This window comes from Capricornis sumatraensis, chromosome 9 (assembly GCF_032405125.1).
Source record: "Capricornis sumatraensis isolate serow.1 chromosome 9, serow.2, whole genome shotgun sequence".
Taxonomy (NCBI): domain Eukaryota; kingdom Metazoa; phylum Chordata; class Mammalia; order Artiodactyla; family Bovidae; genus Capricornis; species Capricornis sumatraensis.
Window position 1 is genome coordinate 43,474,089 of NC_091077.1, and position 27,715 is coordinate 43,501,803.

Sequence of the window (27,715 nt, forward strand, 5' to 3'; positions counted from 1 at the left end):
ATAAATGTTTTATGTTATACTGTTGGCCTGACACCTGGTTCCTTCATTCCTCACAGTTCATTTGATTTTATGGTGAATCAGTTATATTGTTAGGCTACCAAGAGGCTGAGAAAGTGAGTAAAAAGTCACTAGGCAGCAGGAACCACCATCTGACAACAGCGTACAGGTCAGTTTTTATTATATCAGGGTCTGTGGATTGCTCCACCTCCCTTGTTGACGCAGTGGGCAGATTATTCTTTGTTGGGGGACTCTCCTGCCCATTGTAGGGTATTTAGCAGCATCCCAAGCCTCCACCCACTAGGTGCCAGTAGCACCCACAGCCAGTGGTAACCAAAACTGTATCTCCAGACATGGCTCAGTGTCCCCAGAGGAGGCTGAATCACCCTGGATGAAACCCACCCCTGTCGACAAACGAGGGCGGGACCATCCTTGGCACATGGCAGGGGCTCAATGTGCTTTCATAATCTTTGGATCTACAGCCAACTGCTGGGTTTGATTCCAGTTTTTCCCGAGTGACCTTGGGCCGGTGATTCAGCCTCTCTGACCGTCGGTATCTTCTTCTGGGGCAGCTGGAGCAGCTGAGGCGTGGGAGCTGAACGTAGGGCCCTCGCCTCCTGTGGTCCAGCGGCGTGAGAGCGTGGCCTCCACCCGGAGCTAACTCCACCCGAGTCCGCCGGCCCCAACTCGAGACTGAACAAGGAAGCCGCAGCCGCGCCTGCGCCCCGCAGTGCCTAGCCCGGAGCTCCCGGTCGCGCGCGCGCCCCGCGCCGCCGCGCATGCACACACGCTCTCAGCACGCGCACGCACGCGGCTTGGCCCGCGCGCCCCCTCCGCGGGGCGGGGTCGGAGCCGGCTCACGGGACTCCACTTCCCAGTGTGCCCCGCGGGGACGCTCGCAGCCGCTGAGGAAGAAGGGCGAAGCGCGGCTGCCGAACGTCGGCGGCGCGGCTGTCCCGCCGCACGCACGCACGCACGCACGCACACGGGCGCACCCCTGGCCCCGCCCCCGGAGGCCCCGTGCGGGAGCGCGCTCGGGCGTGCGCAGGGCGGCGGCGCGGGCGCGGGGGCGCGCGGTGACCGTTGGCGCTGAGGGGAGGAGGCAGCGCGGCCGCCGCCGTTGCGCAGATCCGGGCCGCGGCTGTGGGGAGGGCGCCGGGGCCAGTGACCTTCCGGAGGCGGGAGCGAGCCAGGGGGCCCGGACTCCGAGCGCCGCCACCGCCGCCATGAACAACTCGGGCGCCGACGAGATCGGGTGAGGACGCGCCGGCCCGCGCCGCCGCCTCGGCCGGCCCCCGCCCAGACCGGCCCGGCCCGTCAAGGTCACGCCGCGGGGCCGCGCCGAGCCGGCGGCCGGGGGTCCGGGGGCGCGACGGGCCGGGGTCCCCTGGGGTTCCGGGCCCCCCGCTGCCTCGTGGCCTGGGACCCCGAGCGGGAACCGGGGGTCCAGGGAGTTCTGTGGGTCTGGTCTCCCCGCCGCCTCGTGGTCGGAGACCCCTAGGTTCAACCGGAGAGAATCCGAGGAGTCTTGGAGGTCCAGGCGCCCTGCCGCTTCCTGACCAGGAACCCCGAACCTGATCTGGGGGTTCTTGGGGGTCCCCTCTGTTTCATGGTTGAGGGAGACCCCGCCGCCTGGCCAGAGTTTACCGTCGGGGCCCCTCGGTCGGAAACCTAGGAGGTCCGGGGTTATGCTGTCTGCCCCCGCGCCTGTATTTCCCACTGGCGGGGGGCAGAAGTGTCCCCGCGCCCGTGTTTTTCCTCGGGGACCTCGAACAGGAACCTGGGGGGTCCAGGGCGCCCCTAGCCAGCCCGTGCGCGAACTTGGCGGCTCAGCGCACGTGGCGGCCTGGTCCCGGGGGGTTCCAGTGCTGCCGCCACCCAGGACTCACAGCGGCGGCCCCTCCACCATTCACTCCACTACCAAGTGAGGGTTTGCAAACCGAGGGCCCGAGGGCCAAGGTCATGGGGGCCGGTCCCCGGTCTGCTTGCCGCGCACCCTGAAGTGTCCACCATCTCGGCGCCTCCGCGCCACCTGATGGGTGTCTTGCAACTGTTGTTTTCATGTTGCTCGAGCCCCTTCCTGCTCAGCCCCCATCTAAGCCCCATGGGTGTGTTTGAGATAGAGACCTGGAAACTTGGTCGGTGGACTGACGGTGGTGATTCTGAGGTCTTTCTTCTCCTTGGTGTAGCTATTAGCGAGAGGAGGTTTGTTATAGCTAAGTTTTCCCTTTTAATTATACCCTTGCCTAATGCTAAACGAGCGGGAGAGCAGGGAAGCGCTCCCAGAGGAACCAGAAAATCCATTTCTGCCCTAGTCTAGGGGTTTGGTCTAGTTTTCTTTGCAGAGACTGGTTCCTATAGCATCAGCATAATTTTATAGTTAAATCCTTTTTGCGAAGATGGCAAAACAGCCTGGGCTGGGTTTCCCTGGCCTTGTGTACATTTCTGAGTGCCCTTCGCTTTGAACAGATGCAGTGTTTACAAAACGTTTGATTTGGTGAGTAAGTCATTGTTTGCTGCTGGATGGCTGGTCAGGCTCCGGCAGCAGGTTACACCAGAAGACAGAAAATGTGTTTGTGGGTTCCCGGATCCAGAGTCCCCATGGCTCTTAGAGCACCAGAAAGAAGGCACTTAGCTTCTAGCCTGGTCTGTTCGGGAGAGAGGTGCAGGCCCTGGCAGTCTGAGCTGTGTGTAGGGTAAATGAAAAGTTGCAGCACTTCCGATGGGAAACTAGCCTGTGGGCAGAATGAAAGTTGTAGCCCAAAGGGCCGGACTTGAGGGGGGCCAGCAGTCTCCCTCAGCCAAATGGATCTTTTCCTGACTTCCTTAGGCCTGGAGGGAAGGGAGCCTCCAGGTCTAGGAGGCCTGCCTCTTATTCTTGAGGAGGTAGTCAGGCTGGGCTCCCTGGCAGTTCCCCTGTACAGCTTGTACCAGCGCATGGGCGAGGGCGGAGCCAGGATCCCCACTGCTTCTGGAAGGTCCCACCCTCTGTACCGTAGACCCACTCCAGACCCATGGGCAACCTGGAGAGGCTGCAGAGTTGGTAGCAGGATGGGATCAGGGACCTGCCTGGCTGTGTTCCCTGCCCCGGCACCCCAGCGAATCCAGCCAGGCCACCTGACTTCTAAAGCTGTAGATCTTGGGTGTCCTGGGAACTGGTCATTGCTGCCCCACAGCACTGCTGTTTGTGTTTTTTGGGGGAGCCTTGTTTCTGGTGGCTATGGGGAGTGCAGGTCCACCTTAACTTCCTTGTTCTGGTGGCTGTTCCAGTGCAGTACTTGTGACCCCGCTGGCTCCCTGACCATGGGCCCCCTTGTTTGTTGGGGGGACCGCAGTGGCCCACTCAGGGTGGTTGCCACATGGTGCTCAGAGGAAGTAATCGCCTGTGTCGTGTGGATATGATGGTCTGACTGGTCACTGGTGGCACCCACTGTCCTCTCTGACTGCCTTCACTGTGGTGTCCAGTCAGCCTCTCTGAGTGGCTCTTGGGGAGAGTTTGACAGGCCATGGGGCAGCTCCCCTCCTGGATGGGGATCCACATCCTCAGGAAGTGTGTGATGCTTGGATGCCACCCCACTGGGGAACTGCGCTTCTGCACTGGAGTCTCTGAAGGCAGACCTTCCCTGCATCTGGATGTGATGGGCTGGGCTTTCAGCATCCTGGTTGTCACAATGGCCCGGTGGCCAGAGTGGAACCAGGGCAGGTCTCAGGGCAGAGGGCCAGGGGGAGTGGCCACTGTTACACATGGCCTCGCAGGGAGCCGTCGGTGTAGTAGCCTGGTCTCTGCCATGGCCTTGGAGAGTCAACTTGAAGGAGGGTCTTCTGACTGAGGTTCCTGGAGCTGACAGGTTGTGGAGGCAAAGAGGAGTGAGTGGAGCTTTCATCTGGCAGACGTGGTTCTGCTGGCGGCCCACGGGCTGGTGAGGAAGGACACCGATGTGTCCGAAGAGAGCGTTCTAGGGGGACCTGTGGGGGGAGCAGCACTCGGTGTGGGTCTCTGGGAGAGAGACCTGGGCAGGTTGGGGGTTGGGTAGTGAAAGGTGGGTGGGGATGGAGGCCATGTGGGGCTTGGGTGACTTAGCTCCAAGGGGTCTGAAGGTGAGCCGACAGGTCCGTGGGCCAGCTCTCTGTGGAGTGGTTGGTGTGGAGCTCTGGCTGGGTCACAGGGTATGGACCTGGAGTGTGCCAGGCCGGCTTGCCAAGGCCTAAGAGAGTGAGCACCCGTGGCGGGAGTCGTCCTTTGGTGGGAAGGAGGTGTCTCGTGTTCTGGACCTGTCCTGGGCATTGTGGGGTGGAACAGCATCCCTGGTCTGATGCCCCCGGCGGGTAGGACTGTCCTGTTGAGGTCTCCTGTTTGAAAGAGAGTGTTTTTTGAGGCCTGGTTCCCACCCAGTGTGTCCAGGCTGCCTGCTCCTGGGGGCTAGGACATGGGTCCAGGGCTGCTTGGACACCTGCACGATTGGCCGTGAGGGTTGGGGTCAGTTCCACTTGACCCCTATCTGGTTCCAGACAATGTGGCAGAGCCTCCTTGGTGGAGCAGACTGAGGCTTAGGAGGGTCAAGGGACCTGGTCAAGGTCATTTTTGGCATGGCTGAGCTAGAGTGGGGAGCCCGCACTCCTGGTGAGCTGGCCTGCTGTGCCTTCCCTGATGCTCCTGCAGTGCTTCCTCTTGAGGGGTGGTGCTGTGGCCAGGTTTTGGTGAGAGGTCACTGTCGGTGGGGGGCGGTGCTCTGGCTGGCGAGAACACACTGGTCCTGTCTCAGGGCACTCAGTGAAGGCCAGGCTAGGGTCTCGCGTGTGCAGCCCCCAGAGTCCATGAGAGGTGATCTCTTCTGCAGGTGAAGGAAAGCCCAGACTGTGGGAAGAGACCCCCGCCTCACCCCTTGATTTCGGGGATATAGTCTGTCACAGAGGGCTCAAAGTGGGATGGCTCCCTGGCTGCAGGAAGGCGTGAACACGGGCTGTAGAGGAAGAGAGGGCCTGCCAGTTCACATGATGGACCCGGCCTCAGCCCCCTGCCCTCCGGCTGGTGGTGCCTGCCGTCCAGTGGGTGGCTCCTGCTGTAGGCAACCCAGTTGAGGAAGCCCCCGAAGGCTGACTTTCTGGCATAAATGGTACATGGTTGCCCTCAGGAGCCATCCAGGACTAGGTTTCAGGTCAGCAGGCAGAAGACGGGGCATGCTGCCCAGAGCCTGCCACCCAATCACCCCTCTGCTGTTGGGGTACAGGCCCAGGAGCCTGCGCTTATCACAGACCACCTGTCTCCAGTCCCAGGGGTGGAGGAGTGGGGTGCAGGGTCTGTGGGGGCCCCCAACTTCAGCTGCAGCTGAGGGATGAATGACACTGTTCAGAGTAGGGCAGGGTTGGAGAGGGAGCCACACGGGGTTAGCTGATCCTTTCACCTGCTGAGTTGCATATAAACGCTCAACAAGGCCTCAGGTCACCTGGTGCCAAGCAAGTCTGGGCTGGAGGGTGGACACAGGCCAGTTCCCATGCAGGTGTGTCTGGCTCATCTTGCCCAGGGCCCCTGAGACCACCATGGGTCAGTGAGATCTCCCAGGACATCCTGTCTGCAGACGGGGAGCAAGAGGAGAGAAAACAGATGAAGCCCCAACACAATGCTGGGCCTGGGGCTCTGTAGTTCTTCCCCAACGTTGTGCCCTGTGTCAGCCAGACCCTATCGCTTCCTCAGTTTTCACCTCCTAGTATCTGTATCTTAGGGCCGGTAGAGCAGTGACAGGAACAGGAGTGCAGTCCCCCGCCCTCCTCACGTGGGTCAGCGTGCCTTTGCGGACGCGCCACTGTGTCCTGTTTCCCAAACACAGCGAGGTGATAGCATCAGAAAGTCCCATGTCCATGTCAGCTCCCTGGCCAACTCGGAGTGCGAGTTCCGGTGGGTGTTGTCAGCTGCACAGAGGACGGCCTTTCTCGTCTTTTTCCACTAATGTCTGATTTTGAAATTTAAACACGGGCTGGAGCGTGGACTGGTCAGACCAGTTCCACCCTCTGCAGCGGGTTGGATGGCTCGGAGGGACACCACTTAGGCCTTCCCATCTTGGTCAGATGCAAGCTAAGCAGGCAGGTATTCCTCTCAGTTGGGGTTTGTCCTGGGTGTTCTGAGAGTGCTCAAGATTTTTTTCCTCTCCAAGCTACTTTTCCACAGCAAACCCATTTGTGCCTGTGCCAAAGGCCTGAACAGAGAGGCGGTCCACATTGGCCTGGGCCAGATCAAGTCCTGTCATTTGCCCGCCTTGGTGTCAGTCACTGAGGGAGAGGGGCACAGATGGGATTACGCTCCCCAGCGTCTTAGGGAGCAGGAGGAGCCTGCCTGATCTCCCAGGGGTGTGTAGGGGGCGGATGGAATGGTCAGGAGGCTGGGTGTGAGCCCCCTGGCCTCCATCCAGGAACGTGCCCTGAATGTGTATGGGGGTGAGGGGCTGCCACCCCAAGTGGGGTGGGAAAATGATTTCTTCTGCCCTGAGCCTCTCTTGCCCAGGGAGAGAGCTGCAGTGGGAGGGACCCCTGAGCACAGCTAAGGCCACTGCCTAGGTGGGTCTGTCCCTGTGCCCCAGCTGCCGGTTCTGGGGCCTTAGTGCAGCCAGCCTCAGGGGGCTGTTTTGTCTCCAGGCTGTGCAAGGGGGGATTGGCTGTGGACTGGATAGCGCCCAGGTGCCACTCTGAGAGTGCCAGTTTCACTCCTTTTTCTGAGGCAACACGCAGTATAGAGAGTGCCCTGCCTTCCCTACTGGTCACACCTGCCCCAGTTGGAGCCCACAGCACGGGGCATCTCTCCTTTCAGCCAGCCCAAGTGTGGCAGGCACTGACTGGTGGGCTTCTGGGTTCTGGACCCGACCTGAGGTGTGTAGACACCAGGCACAGAGGCTCTGGGAACGGTGGCTCCAGGGAGGCCACCAGTACTTTTCCTCTCACATAGTAGGGCTCTGGCTCGAAAGTATAGCCTAAGCCACTCAGCTAAGTCCAAGCTCCAGGGGCCTCCCCAGAGATTGGTGGTGCTTACTCATGCCCATGTGCTGGGTACCCTTGCTTTGTCCTAAAGCCCCACCACTGCTGCCCCTTGAGTTTGCCATGTGGGGTCTCAGATGTGGACCTTGAAGTCTTTGGTGTTTGCAGAGCAGTGGGAAGGGGCTGCATGATCCCACTCCTGCGCTGGCAGGGTTGGGGGTGGCAGTCTGTCTTACTGTGGTTGAGGTCAACATTTGTGTGCGGCTCTGGACATTGTGACTCATACACCCGCCATTTGGGCAGATCCCGGTGGCATTTTTCATGCTGTACCATGGCCGTGCCCCCGGGTGACCACCCTAGGGTGAGCCCAATGGGCAGCACTGCACGCATATCCCTCTGTGGTTGTTGGCCATGCCATGCAGCTTGTGGGGTCTTGGTGCTCTGACCAGGGGTTGAACCCAGGCCTTGGCAGTGAGAGTGTGGAGTCCTAACCACTGGGCTGCTAGGAACATCCTGGGCAGAACCCTCCTGACCCTGAATGTTTTCTTGTTGAATTGCAGGAAGCTCTTTGTGGGCGGTCTTGACTGGAGCACCACCCAAGGTAAGTGCAGATGGGCTGTGGGCATGTGACCTTGTCTTCAAGTTGTGAGAATTAAGCTTTTCAATTCTTGACCTACTGTCTGGGTTGCCGGGGGGCACTCGATTGGGAGTAGACTGGGGCAGCGCTTTGGAACTTGATCTTGTGCTGATGCTTCTGGCCAGGGAGGGTGGAGACGGAGCCAGCAGAGTTAGGCGTTTGTGGTGGTCGCTGTGTTCGGCCTCCGGCCTTGCAGATGTCCCTCCTTTGGCAGCTCATTCTCCTTCCCGGGGAGACGTGGTGCATATTCCTTTCCCTGGCACCCATCCTTCTGCCTCTCCCTATCCGCCGTCCCCACATCAGCAGGTCAGCCAGCGTAAAGGTTACTGGCTGAACACTCTCCAGGTCAGGCTGCCCAGGGTAGTAGCCTGTGACCTGCCTGACGCCTGGCTGTGTGTGTTCTGACCTCTGAGCAGAGACGCTACGCAGCTACTTTTCCCAGTATGGAGAGGTCGTGGACTGCGTGATCATGAAAGACAAGACGACCAACCAGTCTCGAGGCTTTGGCTTTGTCAAATTCAAAGATCCAAACTGCGTGGGCACGGTGCTGGCCAGCAGACCACACACCCTCGATGGCCGAAATGTGAGTGCCTGGCCCTGAGGAGGCACCTGCTGCCTTCCTGCTTGGTGCCCCTGCACCTCAGCGCTGTGTGGGTGCCGAGGATGGCTTTCCCCTGGGTTGGGTTACAAGAGTTATGACTCCGGAAAAAAAAAGTTACAGCTCCGAGCTTAGACCGGACGCTGGCCAGGATGTGGCCCGGTTGACCTGATGGGCCTGTACCCCTGACCCTACCACCGACACCTCCTCTTGTTGGGAGACTAGCCTCCTGTTCACAGCTGATCCTTTGAAACTTCCGACAGATTGACCCAAAGCCATGCACGCCTCGGGGGATGCAGCCGGAGAGGACGCGGCCGAAGGAAGGCTGGGTAAGGGGCGGGGGTTCCCTCCTGCATGCTTCCCTGGGGCCCTTGCTCAGTCAGACTGAGCGACAGCAGGCCTTCCCGTGTGGCGCTGAGCAGCCAAGTTCCTGAGCACTTGGATTGATTCAGTGCTGGGAGCTTTTCATCTTGTAGCCAAGAAGTATCTTATTAATCTACCTTAGAAACGATGGCTCTTGGCTGTTTGTTGTCAGGAACCTCGTGTTCATCCACTCTGACCGCTCCCGCTGCCCCACTCAGCACTCTGCTGGCTGCTCCCCTCCAGGGCTGAGGCCTGTCTATTTTCGCACCTCGAGGACCCTATGAGCCTCCTTTGCCCGCCAGGGCCTGGCCAGCTGTCACCAGAGTGTTCTGTTCTCAAGGAGAGCCCTACCAGACATGGTGGACTGGTGCTGTTGAGGGCTGGGACCTGGGAACCTTCATTTCTGGCAGGATTCCCAGCTGTGATGGTAGACCAGGCCTCAGACCAGGTGTGTATGTTTCTGAGTCTAGGAAACATCAAACACAGAAACAGTGGTGTAGTGAACACCTGGGTAGAAACACTGCCCAGGTCCTTCAGTAGTCTGCACAGCCGCGCCTCTGTGTGCTCTGTGGGCACTGCGTCCAGGACACCCGAGGGGACCAAAATCCGTGGGCGCTCAAGTCCCTTCTGTGAAATGGCTATGATGGCACACATCCTCTATGTATCTTAAATCAATTCTAGTTGACTGTGGTGCCTGATACAGTGTAAATAGCTGGCTGGCATGTGGCAAATTCAAGGTTTGCTTTTGAAACTTGGGACTTCTTTTTCTCCAAGTGTTTTTGATCCGTGGTTGGTCAAATCCCAGATGCAGCCTGTGGCTGTGGAGGTCGGGGGTGTGTGTGTGTGTGTGTGCATGCGCATGCATGCGTGTGTGCGCGTGCCCACCTCTGCTCGTGTCCCTGCCACCAGCACCCCCAACAACGTAGTCTGAGTTCCTGGCTGCGGTGCCTGGGGGAGGCAGCTTCAGGGGTTGTCCGCAGAGGGTGGGATTTGGCCCTGAAGGTGAAGAAGGTGGCGACTGTCCTCAGTCTTAGGAACTTCCCACCACCCTTTGGTTACCAGTGGGGTTGATGCAGGCCCCACTGCTCATTCTCCGAGCGGAGAGAATGAGTCTCTCATGCCCCAGAGACACTCTGTTTGGGGCACTTGGGCCCCTGGCCCCTGTTGGCCTGTGAGGCACTCCTGGACTCCCTGGTCCCCTACGGTGTCTGGTCTGCCTTCAGGGACTGTGCCTTGAATAGCAGGGTGTGTTTGGAGGGTTCCCCACGTGGACTAACCATTTTCTCTTTGTTGAAATAGCAGAAAGGACCCAGGAGCGATAACAGTAAATCAAATAAGATATTTGTCGGAGGAATTCCTCACAATTGTGGTGAGACAGAGCTCAGGGAATACTTCAAGAAATTTGGAGTGGTGAGTCCTTGCCCTGCCCACAGCCACGATCGGGGCGGGAGTGGCAGAGCCCTGTGTCCTGGGGAGTCAAGACAGCTCAAAGCACCCCACATGGCCAGTCACCCACAGGGGAGTGCTTGCTGCAGACGGGGCCGGCTCCCCTCCTGGGAGGCCCTCGGCTGGTTGTAACTCTGCAGTCGAGAGCACTTGACCGCATCTGGAGAAGTGCTGGACATGGCTGGGTCCCATTCCCTGCCCACACACACACACACACCCCAGGACAGGGTGTGAGGGGATTGTTTTCCAGAAGAGGCTAAAATCTTTCAGAACTTCATGGGGGCTTATACAGGAACTGAATTCTAATAAGGCAGACAGGAGGCAGGCAGGGCCTTGGTGTCAGGGGTCGGGGAGGGAGGCTATCCCTTGTCCTAAGCAGAAGCACGTGGTCACCTCCAGCTTCCACCGAGCACATGTTCTCTGGCTGCAGTGTGCTTGTCTAAGGGGCGCCTATGCGTGCCCAGGGTCTGCCAAGGAACTCATGCCGCAGTGCACGATGCGGGAGCATGGGGAGGATGCGGGCCCAGCCAGGCCAGCGGCATCGACCCTGAGTGGGAGGTCCTGGCACATGGAGCCCTGGGCCCCTGGTGACCCACCACTGGTCCTGCCCCGCCTATGAGCACTCCTCAGCCTGCTCGCGGCCCTGAGGGTCTCACACCCCAGGAAGTGGGCCTTTTGCCTTGGAACCTCCTGGCTGTGGGCAGACATGCTGCCTGCCGACCTGGGCCCTCAGACTCCTGTCTCTGTTACAGGTCACAGAAGTGGTCATGATCTACGATGCGGAAAAGCAGAGGCCTCGAGGTAAAAGAGATCGAGCTTGTCCTTGTCCTTCCTCTCAGATGGCAAACTATTTCACACTTAGGTGGTGGTTGTAGCGAGCCTGGCCTCAGCACAGGGTGACTCGAGGCTAGCGTAGTCCTTCCTGCGCAGCCCTGGCCTGTCTGCTTCCAAAGGTCAGGCGGTACAGGCTTGGGGTTCTTTCATTTTTGTTTTGTTTTTTAAGCTCATTCTTTGGAAGTTTTTCCAACTTGACATGTATTTCAGCATGGTTTCTGTTTTTAAGCGTGTCCTGAAAGATGAGTGGTTTTGTTAAATGGTGAACTTCCTCAATTATGACCATCTCCTGTTTGAAGTTCACTCAGTGAAGGCGGGGGTTTCATTTCATGTTGTCAGGCTAGGTCTCCCCCAGCTCGGCTTGAACGTGGAGTTACTTTGGTGCGTCCCATGCTTTTTTCTTGTTTTCCTGTTCTTTTTCCTGAAGTCTGTGGGACTGAAGTCTGTGAGGCGTGAAGCTGCCCCAGCTGCCCACACCTGCACGGCCACATTGGTTTGCAAGGCTGGGACACTGGGCACCCACTTTGCGAGCTGTTTTTTTTTTTTTTTTTTTCTTCTTTTCCTTCTTTTTTTTTTTGGCTGCTGCTATTTGTCCCCGCCTCTGTGTTTTGGTTCCTGAACCGCTTTTGGACCGGCCTCGTGAGCCGAGTTCGTCCAGCCCGCGGCCCCTGCCCAGCCCCTGGAGGCACTGCACCAGCCGCGCGCCCGCAGCATGCGCCCGCCATGCTGGAGAATAGTTTGCCATTTGAACCTCCCCTTCCTCTCCCTCCATGGTTAAGTAACGTACTTTCACCTCATGTTGATTAAGCTGTTAAGTCTTAGTCTTAACTTTACATAGACATACTTGCTTAGTGATGCACTTAAGTGTTTTCATAGAAAAGTACAGTAATGTTAAGTAAGTTGTTTCTCCTTTTCTCTCTGTGAATTATTTGTGATTAACGATATCTCTTTAGATTTCTCTTCTCCAGGTGCTAAATTATATCACACAGGTACAGGCCAGTCCCGCAGTCAGAGGAGGGAGCGGGCTTTGCTCCAGTGGGGTGTAAACGAAGTTTCAGTGTGTTTCTGTTCCGCTTCCTCAGCGGTGATGTCGCCTCTTGACAGACAGACGCATCCCTAGAGGGCCCGCCCAGGGGCTCCCTCCCCACGACTCACCGCCTCTTGCACTCTAAGGACCGCGAGCCCTGTGGCTTCAGACCCTCCTGCACTTGGAGAAAACGTTCACTTTCTCACATGCCGCTCATCACCCATGTTGTGCTCCACCACTTGCCTCCGATCTTGGGGCATCTTGGGACATGGGGTCCTGAGGCTGCTCTTAGATCCCCTGCAGGGCTGCCTGCCATCCTTGGCCTGGGCCCTGGGGTGCGCCGGGCTGCCTGGGCCGGGTCTGGGCAGGAGGGGTTGGCAGGAGGGCACTCCAGGCTTGACCCGCGGATCCGGGTTCCGTGTGGGTCCTGCCATCCTCAGCCGTGGGCCTTGGCGAGTCCCCGTGGGTCCCCCAGTGCTAGGTGGGCGGAGGGTGGGCACCACACCAGGAGCAGCAGTTGGTTAGCAGGTGCCCCAGATAGCGTGTCCCCAATTTCTCTTCCTGAGCCTCCCATGCAGCCCCTGCTTCCCCCTCCCTCCCTGTCCCACGGTCCATCTGAGCACCCGGGCCCCTCCCAGGGCTTGGTCCTTGTGCCCCCAGCTCTGCCCCCGCCCCCTCACACTGCTCCTCCACTGCCCACATCCCCATTGCCTGGCCTGTCTTCTCTGGTCTGTTTATTGTTTCTTCTCATGCGGTGTGCGGGCTCAGGCTATGTGCGTGTGTCATGCTTGGACACACGTATGTGCTAGAGAGCTGGCCCCACCCCACAAGGCTGGCGCCCACACTTCTGAGCTAAGCTGCTTTTTTTTTCCCGTCTTTGTCCTCTTCCCACCTCGGTTCTGCCAGGAGTCTTTTCCCACGGTCCCTGTGACCGTGGCCCCACATCCCTCTTTGTTCAGCTTGAGAGGCCGGGATCCCAGGGCTGCCCCATCCTGTATCCACATCCCTGGAAGCTCTGTGCCCCGCCCTTCCCCTGCACCCTCGTCCGTTCTCTGCACCCCTCTTCTGACTCTCCTCTGCCCTTCCCTGGCCTGTCCTTTGTTCCGCAGGGTTTTCCGGCAGTTGCTGCCATGAGTGGTCTTAGTGCTCAGTGCAGTTGGGCTCCCGGGGACGAACAGCAGCCTGAGGGCTGGACATGCAGGCTAGCCAGGCGGCCCGCCCACCAGACCAGCAAACTTCGTTTATACTGCACTCTCTTGTGTTTGGGAAACACTAAATTGTCTTTCCCGTTAAAATTGTCCTTTTGACGACATGGTGCCTCTTGCTCTTGCTGCTGACAGCAGTGTTTGAGCTGCTGGAACCCCTTGTGGCCTGTATCTCTGTGTATTTAGTCCATAGATACGTACAGATATAGACACTGTGTTGCATATGTATGGTACTTGGGCAGGACTCCTCGGGCTTACCCAACAGTGTTGGGCAAGCTTGGCGAGGCTCTCACTGTGGTAGAGACGTGCCTCCGTTAACGCTAGAGCAGTGTACGGCTGCTGTCAGCACTAGCTGCCGAGCGATTGCCAGCCGAGGGGGAGGACCCTGGGTTTCAGAAAAGCACAAGTGCACCCATGACACATTTGGGGCTGCCTGCCCGCTGGGCCCTTACCACCCCACTGTCCAGACGGCGTCTAAGACACGCCCAGGGGTCCCAAGGTCGTCTTTGATTTATAACTGGCCGCAGCGTCTGGGCTGAGATCAGCTCCTGCCCCGCAGCCTCACACACCGGCTTCGCTGAAACCCTTGGTCGATCCCTCGGCCCGTCCCTAATACTGTTCATCATCCTGTTTTGTGTCACAACACCCTGCTACCTTGATTCACTCTTCGTCGTTGGCTAGGTTTTGGATTTATTACTTTCGAGGACGAACAATCAGTGGACCAGGCTGTCAACATGCATTTTCACGACATCATGGGCAAAAAAGTGTGTAGTTGTAGTTTTATTTTACCTTAAGACCAAACCAAGTCTTAGGCAACCTAGGGATTTCACTGGAGAGGAGATCCCTTGGCAGGAGAAGGGCCGGGCAAGTGGTCCTGGGACCCCTCCTGTGGGTCGGACCTGATTCAGGTGCCCCTGGCTCTAGAGCCCCTGGGGATGGCCGGGAGGGTGGGCGGGCTGCGTCCAGTGAAGTCACGGGTTGCCTCAGGCTTGGTTTCAGTGACCTCTCCTTCAGATGTGTGTCCCCTCCCTGACTGTCCCATGCCGGCCTGGAACGTGCCAGGCCGTGAACCTTTGAGAACTGGTTCCGTGTAAAACTGACGGCAACGTAAACATCCTGAAGGATTGGTTTCCAAATTGGGTCACTTACTGTGAACTCGGTCCGACCACATGCTCCTGGTAGTTCTTAACTCCATGCAGTCAAGTGACCTCTGGTTGTTTCATCTTCATACTGTGTTGCTGCCTCGGAGGGAAACTCAGAAAGTGGCCTGATCCCTCCTCGCCCTGTCTCCCAGGCCCCTGGCTCCTTGTTCCTGAGGCAAGCCCAGAACCCCTGCCAGAGCCCCGGCCACACCATCAGCTGAGACATGGAGGGAACATGGCCCAGGGTGACCCCTCTGTCCCTCAAATCACAGATGGGCAGCTGGGTCAGCTCCACCTGAGCCTGCTGTGCAGGAGACACAGGCTGTTCTAGGCGCTCATCAGTGGCTAGTTTAGGGTTGGCATGCAGGTCTCCGAGATGCGTGCTGTCATGAACACAGGTTCCGAGGTGCCTGTGTACCCTGCTCAAGGTCCTATGATGGCTACAGCTGGGGGAGCAGTGAGGGTCTCCTCAGGGTGGGGTATGCTCCCAGGGACAGAGTCCAGCCTCAGCCCTGTCTCAAAGGGCAGGGGCCCACTTGTAATTAAAACCTGAGTACAGGCCAGGAAGAGCAGTTTTTTTTTTTTTTTAATCACACGGGCTGCTTTGCTTTGTAAGCAGGAACCATATTCCCTTAAGGAAAGTGTGTGAAGACTCATTAATTTGAGTTCTTTGAAACGTCCTGCTGCCACACCGCCCGGAGCTAGCAGAGGTTTTGTTCCCCTTTGTGGAGCGTCCTTGGGGCATCGGAAGGTGGGGTCTTTGTGCCTCTGCACCCTCCTTGTCCTCTCACAGGACGGGGTTTAGGCCAAGTTGACGGGGTTCTGAATACACAATGTTTGCCAGGCTCCGAGACCCCAAGGACGACTCCAGTGAATTCATTGTCTCTTTCTCATTAAAATTTATCCTACAAGCAAGAGCAACTTGGGATTCTTGAGTGCTGATGCAGCCCTGGAGTTGGGGGTCTGCTTTCAGTCAGCCCAGACTGAAAAGGCTGTGTGAGGGGGCCATGCAGCCTGGCGGGGCAGGCACCTGGTCCTCCGCCCGCCCTCCGCATGCAGTGGTTCCTGGCACCTCCAAAAGGGAAGGCTCCTGGGCTGCTGACCTAACACAGTATGAAGATTGCTTACTGATTCAAATGTCCATTTTATTGCATGTTTGTTTACTTTTTTGTTAGATGTAATGTAAGATTCTCTTATCACATCCATCCCCTCTGACATTATTTTGAGTTAATTGAGATTCTTTAAGCGTTAGCCTGGGGAAGGTAAGTCTTTTATCTTCCATTAGACATTTAAAATACAAAACCTAAGTAAACCGACTGTGTTTCTCAGGTATGAGCTGGAAGCGCAGGCAGGTGGGGGCTCTGAAGAGGGCCTGACTGCCGGAGCGGCCAGGAAAAGGGCTGCGCTTGCGGGGAGGAGCCTGGCCTCTGTGTCCCTGGGTCTACACTGTCCCTTAACTTGACCCGAAGACCCCCTTGTCATACACAGAACTCTGCAGACTCTTGGTCCTCAGCCCAGTCTGCAGTGGGTGGGGCCTCACATGTTTTATAGTTGGATCTGTTGTACCTGAGAAACATTTTTTTAGACAAAAAATTAAAAATTTTTAAGAAAAAAGTTACTAGTCTAAATAAGGTTTATAGTTAAGTATTTAGTTTTAAGTCATAATAAGATGCTAAGTGTAGTTGTAAGTTACTTGAGGGTGTGTCTGAAGGGAAGGGGGCTTGAGACCCCCGGTGTCTCCCTAAATCAGAACTTGGTTTGTCCAGGTGGAAGTTAAACGGGCCGAACCTCGGGACAGCAAGAGCCAAGCGCCAGGACAGCCAGGTGCCAGCCAGTGGGGCAGTCGGGTCGTGCCCAACGCCGCCAACGGCTGGGCAGGCCAGCCCCCGCCTACGTGGCAGCAGGGATACGGCCCACAAGGTAAGGGTGCTGCTTGCCACCATCCCCAGGAGCTTCCTGCAGCTCTGGCACCTGGGTGGGCCATGTGGGATACGGGAGCCAGAACTGTGGAGTGTTGTCGCCCGGGGCCAAGTGGGTCTGTCCCCTCTGCCACCCCCAGGTGCCAGGGGTGCTGGGGTGGTACCTCCAGGGGAGGTCAGGGGTCATGCCCAGCAGCCAGCTTTGCCCCCAGGGCGAGATCTGAGTCTGGAGTGGACGTGGGCAGGTCAGGCTGTCTTCAGAGCTTCACTTGGATGCTCCTCAGAGGAGCAGGGAGGAAACACGAGCCCTGCCTTGTGGGCCCTTTGGGTCTGTTCCAGCTCCCCTGGCTTTGCGCTTGCCATGTAGCAGGGGTGGAGCTTTTAGAGACCACTTGGGATGGCCAGGAGCCTCCATGGCCTTTAAAACCTAGAGAAGGGCGTCCAAGGAAGGATACCAGTACCCTGAGCTGTAGAGCTGTTTCTACCTGGCTCTAAGTTTTACCCGGTCTCTTCAGAGCTGGCTTTAAAAGTGTTTTTTATTGCAAAATGAGCCACAGCTATAGGAAACCGGTTAGTGAGACCGGATGCTCTCACACTCATCACAGGGAAAGAACCAGCACTTAGCCGGAGGACACCCCGGGTCCCCGCTCTCCTGGCTGACAGCCTCCCTACTGGGTGTCCCTGGAGCTGCTCTGACGTCTTTCCCCTGCACCTAAGATGTGTCAGGAAGCTGGGTCCCCTGGGGAGGCAGGGTCTCCCAATCCATACCTGGTGCTCATGTGGCACACCCCACCCCCCATGTCTCCTTGCAGGAATGTGGGTGCCGGCAGGACAGGCGATTGGTAAGTCCCTGCTGGAAGAAAGCCTAGAAGAGCAGGATCTGAGAGGGGTGGGGCAGGGCAGGCGGGAAAGGGGCTTCTCCGCCTCACCTGTATGCTGTGTTCCAGGTGGCTATGGACCGCCCCCTGCAGGAAGAGGAGCCCCCCCGCCGCCCCCACCTTTCACCTCCTACATTGTGTCTACCCCTCCTGGAGGCTTCCCGCCTCCCCAGGGCTTCCCCCAGGGCTACGGCGCACCCCCACAGTTCAGTAAGTGCCTTGGGCCCCTGGGGGTGGGCCTGGGGCATGTCAGCACAGAGCCGGCTCCGCACACCTCAGGTGAGGGCTGGACTCACCTTGTCCACTCGGCTGGATTCTGTCCCCAGAAGCCTGTGTCCACCAAAAGAGGAGTGCCCCCCTTGACCCCATTGGGCCGGCAGGTGGGGGTGCCGGGGCATGTCGTTCAGCCAGCAGGAGGAGTCCTCCCCCTTCCAAATGTCTCCAGCCCTGTGCTGCGTGCTGAGTGGGCCATCTGTGACCAGGAACCCAGGACACTGCAGTTTTGTAGCCTTGCCATGCCATGCGAGCCACCTGACAACCAAGTCAGGCTGCCACTCCCGGTCCAGGCCTAGATCACTTTCATTTCTAATAGGAAAGAGCAGGTCTTTCTTCATGGACGCCCACACTTCCCCTCCTCCTGGGACCCTGGGCTTGGAATGCAGCCCCACTTCACTCTGCCAAGCTGCAGGCTGGACTGCTGGGGTGGATGCATGTGGTCCTGGCGGCTGAAGAGCGTGAGCACCGCGTCTGTGTCTGTCTCCTGCCTGTCCACAGGTTTCGGCTACGGACCTCCACCTCCCCCACCAGATCAGTTTGCCCCTCCAGGGGTTCCCCCACCACCGGCCACTCCCGGAGCCGCACCTCTGGCCTTCCCACCACCTCCGTCTCAGGCCGCCCCAGACATGAGCAAACCACCGACCGCCCAGCCCGACTTCCCATACAGCCAATATGGTGAGTGCCTTGCTCCCCATCCACCTGGGGGTTGGGTGCCACAGGACTGTGGGACTGCTTGCAGGGCCCAGGCTTGAGCAGGCCTGAGGTGGGCTCTTGGCCAGGGTGCTGGTGTGGAGGAGCCTTCACGGCTCGGCACCTGTGTCCGGGGCCTGTGGGTGTGGGGGCCCCAGTGGGCCTGTGCTGTGTGTGTCTGGGTCTGCCATACGCAGGGTGGGCTTGTGGGCCATGCGGCATCAGTAGGCATCCAGCTTCACCAAGGGGTGCTCACCAAGTAGGTGCTGGAGACCAGGGTCTGCGGCCCATGAGAGCAGCTCGAGTCGGGGCGGGGCATGGGGCTCTCTTGTGCTGAACAGATGCCCCCCAGTACCCCCACATCTCAGGCTCTTGTGCCCTTGGGGCCTTGCCCAGCTGTGATCATGTGGCTTCTTGCCTCACCCAGAGCAGGACACCGCGGTGGTGGGTGCAGTGTTGCTGACCCCTAGAGGGGATGTACGAGCGACTGAGCAAGCATGTGCGCCCCCATCCCCTGCTCCTCTGCCAAGGCCGCCCAGGGCAGTTACCCTGGTCTCATCTCTCGCCAGGCCTGGGCACCTCTTCTCCAGAGCCGCCAGGCTTCGGCCCACACTTTGTTTACACTCTTTTGGTCAGGCTGAGCAGTGATGTGGCCTAGGTAGGTGGTGCCTCCTCCTCCATGGTCCCCACTGCCTGTGCCCGGGCCACAGACGGCACCTCCTCTGCTGTCCTGGGCGGGGGTGGACTCGGCGGTGCCCTCGGGGACGGGCCCTTGCCAGGGTGAGGACCTCAACTGGCCACCACCCCACTGGCTCTGGAGCTCTGCCCTCACGGTTGGCACCACCAACCCAGGGGGCCTCGTGGGGCGGGTTGGCCCTACTCAAAGGAGGGGCAGCACTGTTGGGCTCCAGGCTCTGCAGCTCAGCCTGATCTGTAATGTGTCCTCAAATCCTGGAATCTGCCACGTCCACCCTGAGTTCCACTGGAGAGCAAACTTTGTAGGAGCCTGTGGTCCCCCAGGTCTGGCCAGGTGTCTGTTTCCAAGCTTGAAGGCCTCGCCAGCCGCGAGGGTGCGCCGCAGGCCCCCAGCCCCAAGACAGGGCAGTAAGTGCGGGAAGGGGTCTCAGAGCTGCTCTCCTTTCTGTGAAGATGGCTGCCCGGGTCCCAGTGGGGCTCCGGGGGGGTCCCTCCACCCACTGGGTCCAGGCCCCACCCCAGCTCACCGGGCTCTTCCCCGCAGGTTACGGACAGGACTTGGCCAGCTTCGGACAGGGCTTCTCAGACCCCAGCCAGCAGCCCCCCTCCTACGGGGGCCCCTCGGTGCCTGGCTCGGGGGGTCCCCCCGCTGGCGGAAGTGGCTTTGGACGCGGTCAGAACCACAACGTACAAGGATTCCATCCCTACCGACGCTAGCCGTGGCCCCTCCTTGCAGACGGCAGGCGGCTGAGACCAGGATTCAAACTTGTGAACTCGTGACAATCACAAACTTGGTGGAAATACCGACTCGACCGTGGGGGGAGGGGGGGAGGCTTTGGCGGTGGCTGTGGGTACCTGGACTGAGGTTTTTAAATATATTTCTTTCTCTAACCCATCAGCACAATAAAAAAAAAGTCACTGGTTCAACAACAGGGTTTAAAAAAAATTCTTCAGCTTTAATTCAAAACTTCAGGTTTCTTTTTCTTCCTTTTTTTTTTTGAAATTATTTTCCTGAGCCTTTATTTTACCGTATATTGTAAACTTTTATGTTAAAGAAAAAAATATACATTTACAAATTGTGAGATTTTTAAGAGAAATTTTCTACGATGTATACTCGCTTATTTTTTAATTTAAAACAGGGTTTCCGTCGGCACTGGTGGAGGTAAGGGGCGTTTTTAGTCCCTTGCTCCTGGCTTTGAGGGTTGGGACTTGTTGGTCCAGAAACTCTGGGAGCATAAAGAAGAAATCTACTGAGTGTGTTTTGTTTTTTGTTTCCTTCTCTGCTTTTGTCGACTGGCGTGCCTGGCCATATCTGCAGGTGCGTTGTGGGGCCGCGCCTGCCTGTGTCCACCCGCCATCCAGAACCAGGGGGCCAGGCTGGCCCATCTCCCGTGCTCGGGGCTTCAGGGCGTCCGCGCTGACCAGTTTGAATAAAGAAAGTGCGTTTGGACTAGAAACCCACGTTGTGTCTGTCTTTCCCTCTGCTGGGAGTAGCCCCTTCCCGTGTGGGGATCCGGGCCCTCCTCAGCAGGTATGGGGGTCTTGGGGTCTTGAGCCTGGGGTTGGGGGCCTGCTCAGAGCTGCAGACCCCCTGTGAGGGGCCTTGGGGACTGGGGTCCATTGGCCACTTACTGGGTGCTGAGGAAGAAGAAGTTTAGACAGATCTGGGTGGGGCTTGCCAGGCCCCTTGCACCCCTACAGAAGTGACATCTGGACTGTGGCTTCGAGAAGGCTGCTTACCTTTCCAGGTGTTGGCTGTGGGCAGGGGTGGTGGGACTCCCAGTTGAGGGCTGGTGGGTACAGCTCATTGATCTGAAGGTCATGGTGATGGGCCAGGAACCTGGGGGCAGGGAGGTGGGGTGGGACGAGCTCCCACCTGCAGAGTTCCTCCTGCCATGTGAAAGGATGGGGCTGTCACTTCACTGTAAAAATCACAAGATTCTAGGGAAAAAGTGATTTGAAAATGTCCTGGATGGCTCCAGTGTGCTGGACTGGAGATAATGCAATGAACTCAAATGGCCAGAAAGCCCTGGCCCAACCAACAGACCAGCTCTGAGAGCCAGAGAGAAAGGCACCTTCTCCCCTAGACCCAAAATGCCCCTCTTCCCGTCCCTTGTACATGTCACATCTTTTAGTCCTCAGACTACTGCTTTCTTTTGCATTAAATGAATATTTTCTAGTGTAATATTTTAATTCTTTCAATGATTTTTTTTCATTGTAGTTTTTGAGGTTTTTAGAGTACCATATGCACCTGTTTGGTTGCTTTTTATTATGACAAAATTTTAAGATTGGTCATTTTTAACCATTTCTAAGTATACACAGCTCGGTGGCATTAAGCACACAGTCATGTGCAGCCATCCCCACCATAATCTCTAGAACTTCCTCATCTTCCCAAACAAATCTCACTCACCCTCCAGCCCCAGCCCCGCACGATCTGCTTTCTGTCTATGGGTCTGAGTCCTCTAGGGACCTCTTCTGAGTGAAGTTGTACAGTATTTGTCCTGTGTTTAGGTTCTCACACTTTCTTCCAGGTCCATCCACATTGCAGCAGGTGTCAAAATGTCCTTCCTTTTCAAGGCTGGATAATATTTCACTGTGTGAACAAACCACATTGTTTATCCATCATCCATGGATGGGCACTAGTTGTTTCCACGTCTTGTCAATCATGCTGCTGTGAACAGGCATGTGCAAATCTGTTTGAATCCCTGCTTTCAGTTCCTCGGGGTGTGCACCCAGGAGTGGAATTGCTGACATCATGGAACTACATACATCTTAGTGTACCAGAATCACCTTTGGATGGACACTGTTCCACTGAATATTGACAAAGTATGCCTGGGGTGTTGTGGTTCATGGGGTCACAAAGAGTCGGACACAACTGAGTGACTGAACTGAACCCCTATATAGTTCTTGTCTCTTGTCCTGTTCTTGGTATTGTTATATTACCCCTCTATGTGTTGCAAACCTAATACTGCAGTGTTACAGTTGTTACTTTACATAATTCTGTTAAAGGCTTGCAGGTCCTTATCAGGGATGCCATTTCTAACCATCTGTGCAAAGCCAGTGTCCCACCCTCTTGGCTCAGATATCTGTATGACCTTGTCCCTTACAGGTCTGCCTCAACCATCCTCCCTATGGAGCCAGCCAGAACCCCAGACAGCGCCTTCTGCAAACAGGCACTCCGTAAACACTTTTTAACATGGGTTTTATTATAGAGGTTATCCAGCAACAATATGAGTTTTCAAAATGGGCAGTGACGAATCACACGTGCCCCAGTTGAAGAAGGGGCTCCCATACACTAAGCAGCCAGCTCCAGCCTAGGGGTTCCAGCAGTGGAGGGCAGCTGTTGTTCAGTCACTCAATCGTGTCCGACTCTGCAGACCCATAGACTGCAGCACGCCTGGCTTCCCTATCCTTCACTATCTTCTGAGTTTGTTTAAATTCGTGCCCATCGAGTCGGTGGTACTATCCAATCATCTCCTCTGTTGCCTGCTTCTCCTGCCCGCAGTCTTTCCCAGGATCCTGATGCTTTTCCAAGGAGTGGGCTCTTCGCATCAGATAGCCCAAGTACTGGAGTTTCAGCTTCAGCATCAGTCCTTTCAGTGAATAATCAGGGTTGATTTCTTTAGCATTGAGTGGTTTGATCTCCTTGCTGTTCAAGGGACTCTCAAGAGTGTTCTTCAGCACAATTCGAAAGCATCAATTCTCTGGCGGTCAGCCTTCTTTATGGTCCAACTCGCACATCCGTACATGACTACGGGAAAAACCATAGCTGTGATTATACACATCTTTGTCTCTGCTTTCTAATTTGAGGTCCAGGTTTGTCATGGCAGCGGGGCTCTTTTATTCTTCGGAGACGGAATTCTGACCTCCGGACAGCAGACGGCGCGCGTCCTCTGTCGGGAAGGCGGAAGCGGAAGCGCTTGGGCACGCAGGCCGGGGGCGGGGCATTGAGACCCCGCGATAACTGCGCTGGCGCAGAACGAAAGATCCTTTCTCAAGAACCGGCAAGATGGTGAGTGTTACGTCCTCCTTGTATGTGCCGGGTTCATCCGGTGCCATCCGAGCTCTGGCCCACAGCGGAGGCCGAGGTCAAGCCGCGAGGCTGCGGGCCTCTCCCGCAGGCCTGTGGAACCGCCGGATATGGGGGTGTGGGGCGGGCTTGCTGGTTGTCAGGATGACTTGGGGCATGGAAGGCCTGTGTCTGCCCGCTTGTCCCAGCCGAGCCTCCGTAGCCCGAAGCCGCGCGGGCCGCCCTGGATCGGGTACAAGGTGGTGCGTGCCCACGGGCTCCCGTAGCGGGAGCGCTGCGCGGTTTTCGGCGGGAGCCGCGGGCCCACTGACCTCACCGTGGGGACTGGGGGTGGATCTCGGGGACCCGCTCACCCCTGGCCCGGCCCGCGCAGGCGGAAGTAGAACAAAAGAAGAAACGGACCTTCCGCAAGTTCACCTACCGCGGCGTAGACCTCGACCAGCTGCTGGACATGTCCTAGTAAGTGGTGGCGGGGCAGGGGGTTGGCGGCTGGAGGGGTCCCCAGGGTGGGTTGAGGGCTGCAGCCTGACCTGCGTACGTGGACCGTGTGTACGCGAGAGGGCGGGGCTGAGTGCGGATAAAAATGAGTCCTTAAGGATTGAACTGAACGGGTTTTCCACGAGTCCCTTTTGGACGTTTTGGCGTCCACTCGGACACGTAAAGGCCACTCTAGCCCGCGAGCCTTACAAGATAGGGCAGCCGCGACTGGGATTTGGCACGTGGGCGGGAGTTTGGCGACCCTTGCTCTAAGGTTTGGCCGGAGCTGGAAACATCTAGGCAGGTGGGTGCGAAGCCCGGGCCCCGGGTGGGAAGGGAGGCTCGTGACGCCTTTCTCCTAGAGCTGTGCGCGGTCTGGGGCGGAAGGGCCGGCTTCCCAGGGGGCACACCATAGGGTCCTCATCGGCCGGGGGCTTCTCAGGGTGGCCCCACTGCTGGGTTCTTGGGACTAGCAGAGCAGAGCAGGGTGCCCGCGAGTTTGCAACTCCCCGAGTCACCTGTTTTTCCCGCTCAGCTTACTCGTTTGTAGATAGCGGAGCGGGGATTCTCGAACTGGAGAGCTTCTCCCTCGCGAACGTTCGGAGCGGGTGCTGTGGGCCCTGGCCGGGCGGGGAACGTTGCTCTCGGAGCTCCTGGTGAAGCAGTAGTGTTCCTGGTGGGCTGTGGGGCCGAGCCGGGCCTCAGACCGCCTACTCTGTGTCCTCACCCGCAGTGAGCAACTGATGCAGCTATACAGCGCGCGCCAGCGACGGCGGCTGAACCGCGGCCTGCGGAGGAAGCAGCACTCGTTGCTGAAGCGGCTGCGCAAGGCCAAGAAAGATGCGCCGCCCATGGAGAAGCCCGAGGTGGTGAAGACGCACCTGCGCGACATGATCATTCTGCCCGAGATGGTGGGCAGCATGGTTGGCGTCTACAATGGCAAGACCTTCAACCAGGTGGAAATCAAGGTGCGTGTGGGATGAGCTGGGCCTGGGGGTGGTGGGGCCCTGCCACCGTGCCTCCGCTGACTATCCCCCACCCTTCCTCTGCAGCCTGAGATGATTGGCCACTACCTAGGCGAGTTCTCCATCACCTACAAGCCCGTGAAGCACGGCCGGCCCGGTATCGGGGCCACCCATTCCTCCCGCTTCATCCCCCTCAAGTAACCTGCTGGCCAATAAAAGCAGAGATTTCTCTAGTCCTGAGTGCGACCTGTGTTTACTTCCTGTGGGTGCTGTGACCCATCAAGGCTCCCAGGAATGGGGCTGGGCATGATCAAAAAATCTGGAGGCTAAGGTGAAAAACGGGCCAGAGCCAGGCAGCATGTGACCTGGGCTTTCCTGCTGTAGACACATCCGGTCTCAGGGAGGTTGAGGCTAGGGATCAGGTGTACTGGGTTCTGTGACAAGTCCTGGGATGTCCAGGGGTCTGTGCTGCCTTCCCTATGCCCCAGCCACTCCTGGACTGAAGGCAGCATTTCCCCTTCTGGAGCCCCTCTTCCCAAGTTCCCCCAGTGGGCCCACCTGTGGACAGTGACCTGACCTCCCCCATGCTCCAGCTTCTCACACGTTGCCCATGGTTCCTCAGTGCCCTGGGCAATCAACCGTGCTGCCCACGTCTGTCCCTCTTCTTGGCTTCCCTTGCGCTCCTGATCAGCTTCTAAAGATCTTCCAAAGTAACTCCAGGGCCCAACCCTTGCATTGAGGGTTCCTGGGGTGTCGTGTGGGTGGGATCACCCCCATCTACCATGTTCCCTAAAGTGTTCCTGTCAGGTGTTACTTCCTTCACGATGGCAAAGATGGCAGGTGCATCAGTGAATAGAAAGGGTGGGTAACTGTCCAGGCAGCAGTGAAGTCCTAAGGGGTCTGTAACTGGCAGGATGGGGGAGAACGTGGACAGGGTTGCCAGGTTGGAGCCAGAGCTGGTGGAAGGTGGACACAGCAGGGGTGTGTCCTGCAGATACTAAGGTGGACTTGAGACATCCAGGTCTGGTTGGGTTTGGTATGTGAGCGATGGCTGGAGTCTGGGTGTGGAGATAGAGCATACAAGTGCCTCCCTCTCCCCACAGTGGCCGCTGCTCTGAGCTCTTTGATCTCCGTTTTAACAGAAGATCAATGAGCTTACTGTTGATGTCTGGGGGTGGGGTTGGGCCAGTGTTGTGTGATCCTAGTTCCCCAACCAGGGATCTAACCTGCTCTCCCTGCAGTGGGAATGTGGACTCAACCACAGGACTGCTATGGAAGTCCCCATACTGTTAATATCTTGATTTGGAGTTTCGTTGAACAGAAAGCACGGGTCACTGTTTTATACCTATCCTGTAGAAGGCCGGAGACAGTGTGACAGCACTGAGACTAGCCTGTCCGCAGTTTGCCTAGTAGCGCCCCTGATTCACAGGGCGCTCCTATAAGTCCCTAGGGAAAGGGGCAATCTGGAAGGAACAAGGCTGATAAAAGGAAGCTATGTCAGAAAGCTGCTGGACCTTCAGTCCGTGCCTCCATCCCACCCAAGCTCCCGTTGGCTGAGAGGGGACCAGTGAGCCTGACCTACACCTGGCCAGAGGGAAGGGTGAGGGGAACGGACACCTGGGTGCTGGTACTGAGGAACAGTGAGGGGCTGCCTGCTGGTTCATGGGGTAGAACACTCTGGATGGCCCCCTGCACCCAGTCATGCTTCAAAGGGACCAACTAGAAACGGGCCCATCATGTGAGGCTTGGGTGTCAGGTGAGATCGTTAGCTGTCTGCTTCATGGACCTTTGTCAGAGATACAGCCTGGAAGATCTGGGCTATATGGGCCAAGTTCACTTCAGACCAGGAACTGCCTGCCTGGCCCCACAACTCAAGAGGGAGGGCAGGAGTGGGTGAGCATTTGCTGTACCCTCGATTGTCTATTTTGGGGGTTTCCGTAATTCAGAAAAAAAAGTGTGCTGAAGTAAGCATGTTTTTCACATTGAATTCAAAGTGTATATAGAGGGGTAAGTAAGTTAGTCACTTAGTTGTGCACAACTCTTTGGGACCCCATGGACTGCAGCCCGCCAGCCTCCTCTGGCCATGAGATTTTCCAGGCAAGGATACTGGAGTGGATTGCCATTTCCTTCTCCAGGGGCTCTTCCCAACCCAGGGATTGAACCGGGGTCTCCTGCACTGATGACTTCCCTGGTGGCTCAGACGGTAAAAGCATCTGGCTACAATGCGGGAGACCTGGGTTCAATCCCTGGGTCAGGAAGATACCCTAGAGAAGGAAATGGCAACACACTCCATTACTCTTGCCTGGAAAATCCCATGGACAGAGGAGCCTGGTGGCTGCAGTCTATGGGGTCACAAAGAGACACGACTGAGCGACTTCACTTCTGCACTGCAGGCAGATTTTTTACCGACTGAGCTACAAGGGAAGCCCCATGTAGAGGGGTACCTTAGAGCAAATTTGCCCCTTTTTGGAGAGGAGTTTTTTGACCCTGAACTTGAAAAGCTGTGCAAGTGCAGTTTTGGAGCCTCCAGGACCCTGCAGGTGCAAAATGCGGGTACCAGGACTGTGAGCCCCTTCACCCTGCTGGGTGGAGAGGCCCTGGTAGAAGTGGTGATGGGTGTGGTGTCGGGGTGGGCAAGCATTGCCATCTGGCTTTGTAAATAACAACTACACGTATGATTAGGGGATAATTAGTACCCCAAGGGGAACACCTTTTCCTACGCAGCTAGTGGTGCGCGCAGCAGCAGCCAGGTGGCGCCCTATTCCGGGAAAACTTTTGGAGGTCCAGGGGGTGGGGCAGGAGTCCTTATAGACTTGGTTGGCCTCTCTCCGGTCCGCTGGCTCAGGCCACGCCACGCTCCTGCTTTGTCCCGTCTCCTGAACATACCCTATTGGTTCCGTACCCCAACTCTGCGGGCCATCCGCACCATCTCAGAGGCAGTTCGTCGCTCGACCCTCAGCTTCCTGTCGGTCAGTCAGCTGCCTTCAGAACCGCTTCCCCAGCGCCCCTGGCCGTCAACCTAAATGCATATCATCCTCCCCAGGTTCCAGAAGAATGCCTAGGCTCCGCCGTGGTCCATGAAGTCCCTCCTCCCCGCTGCTCCTCATCTCCCGACTAGCTCTCCTCTCCCAGCCTTCGCGCGGGCTCCGCTCTCCGCCCGACGCCCTTCCTGCAGATTCCCAGCACCTGCTTAATGAGGCCAGCCCACAGCATCCCGGCCACAGCAGCGCCCCTTACTCTACCTCCAGGAGTACACTAGGACCGATTGTTCTCTACTTCCCAAGACTTAGCAGAGCTCGTGATAACGTCCCCTCCACCACCCTCACCATCCTCCCTTCTCCACCATCCTTCCCCAACTTCCACTTATCTGGGACACCCGCAGTCCCCTCCGTCTCCCAGCGCCACTCACGGCCGTTTTCCCTGAAGACACCAGAGGGCGCCTATGAGCAGCGGGCGGGGCCGAGTCCCTGCTCTGACCACTGCCCTGGGGGCTTGCGCGGCCTCACCCGCCCCTCACATCCAGCTCCCTCTCTTTGTTCTGGCTGTTCCACCTGCCCGGATGTTTACCCTTC

The 27,715-nt window shown here is 57.5% G+C and overlaps 2 protein-coding genes across 5 annotated transcripts; both read left to right on the forward strand.

Moving 5' to 3' along the window:
- The first annotated feature begins 1,142 nt into the window (after positions 1 to 1,142).
- Positions 1,143 to 20,097, forward strand: DAZAP1 (DAZ associated protein 1). Of its 4 annotated transcripts, none has more exons than XM_068979449.1 (12): positions 1,143 to 1,252; positions 7,521 to 7,561; positions 8,014 to 8,180; positions 8,459 to 8,524; positions 9,858 to 9,968; positions 10,757 to 10,805; positions 13,752 to 13,834; positions 15,979 to 16,132; positions 16,944 to 16,973; positions 17,079 to 17,219; positions 17,784 to 17,960; positions 19,216 to 20,097. In XM_068979449.1, the coding sequence occupies exons 1-12, from the start codon at positions 1,224 to 1,226 to the stop codon at positions 19,386 to 19,388; spliced, it is 1,221 nt and encodes a 406-aa protein (XP_068835550.1). In that variant the 5' UTR covers positions 1,143 to 1,223; the 3' UTR covers positions 19,389 to 20,097. The 4 variants fall into 4 exon arrangements, with proteins under 4 accessions (XP_068835550.1, XP_068835551.1, XP_068835552.1 ...); XM_068979450.1 differs by having other exon boundaries at positions 9,861 to 9,968; XM_068979451.1 differs by lacking the exon at positions 19,216 to 20,097 and adding an exon at positions 18,545 to 18,633.
- A 2,532-nt stretch (positions 20,098 to 22,629) lies between these two features.
- Positions 22,630 to 24,365, forward strand: RPS15 (ribosomal protein S15). The gene is made up of 4 exons (XM_068980407.1): positions 22,630 to 22,683; positions 23,075 to 23,160; positions 23,912 to 24,146; positions 24,231 to 24,365. Exons 1-4 carry the CDS (start codon positions 22,681 to 22,683, stop codon positions 24,342 to 24,344), a joined length of 438 nt encoding a protein of 145 aa, XP_068836508.1. The 5' UTR covers positions 22,630 to 22,680; the 3' UTR covers positions 24,345 to 24,365.
- Positions 24,366 to 27,715: the final 3,350 nt, after the last annotated feature.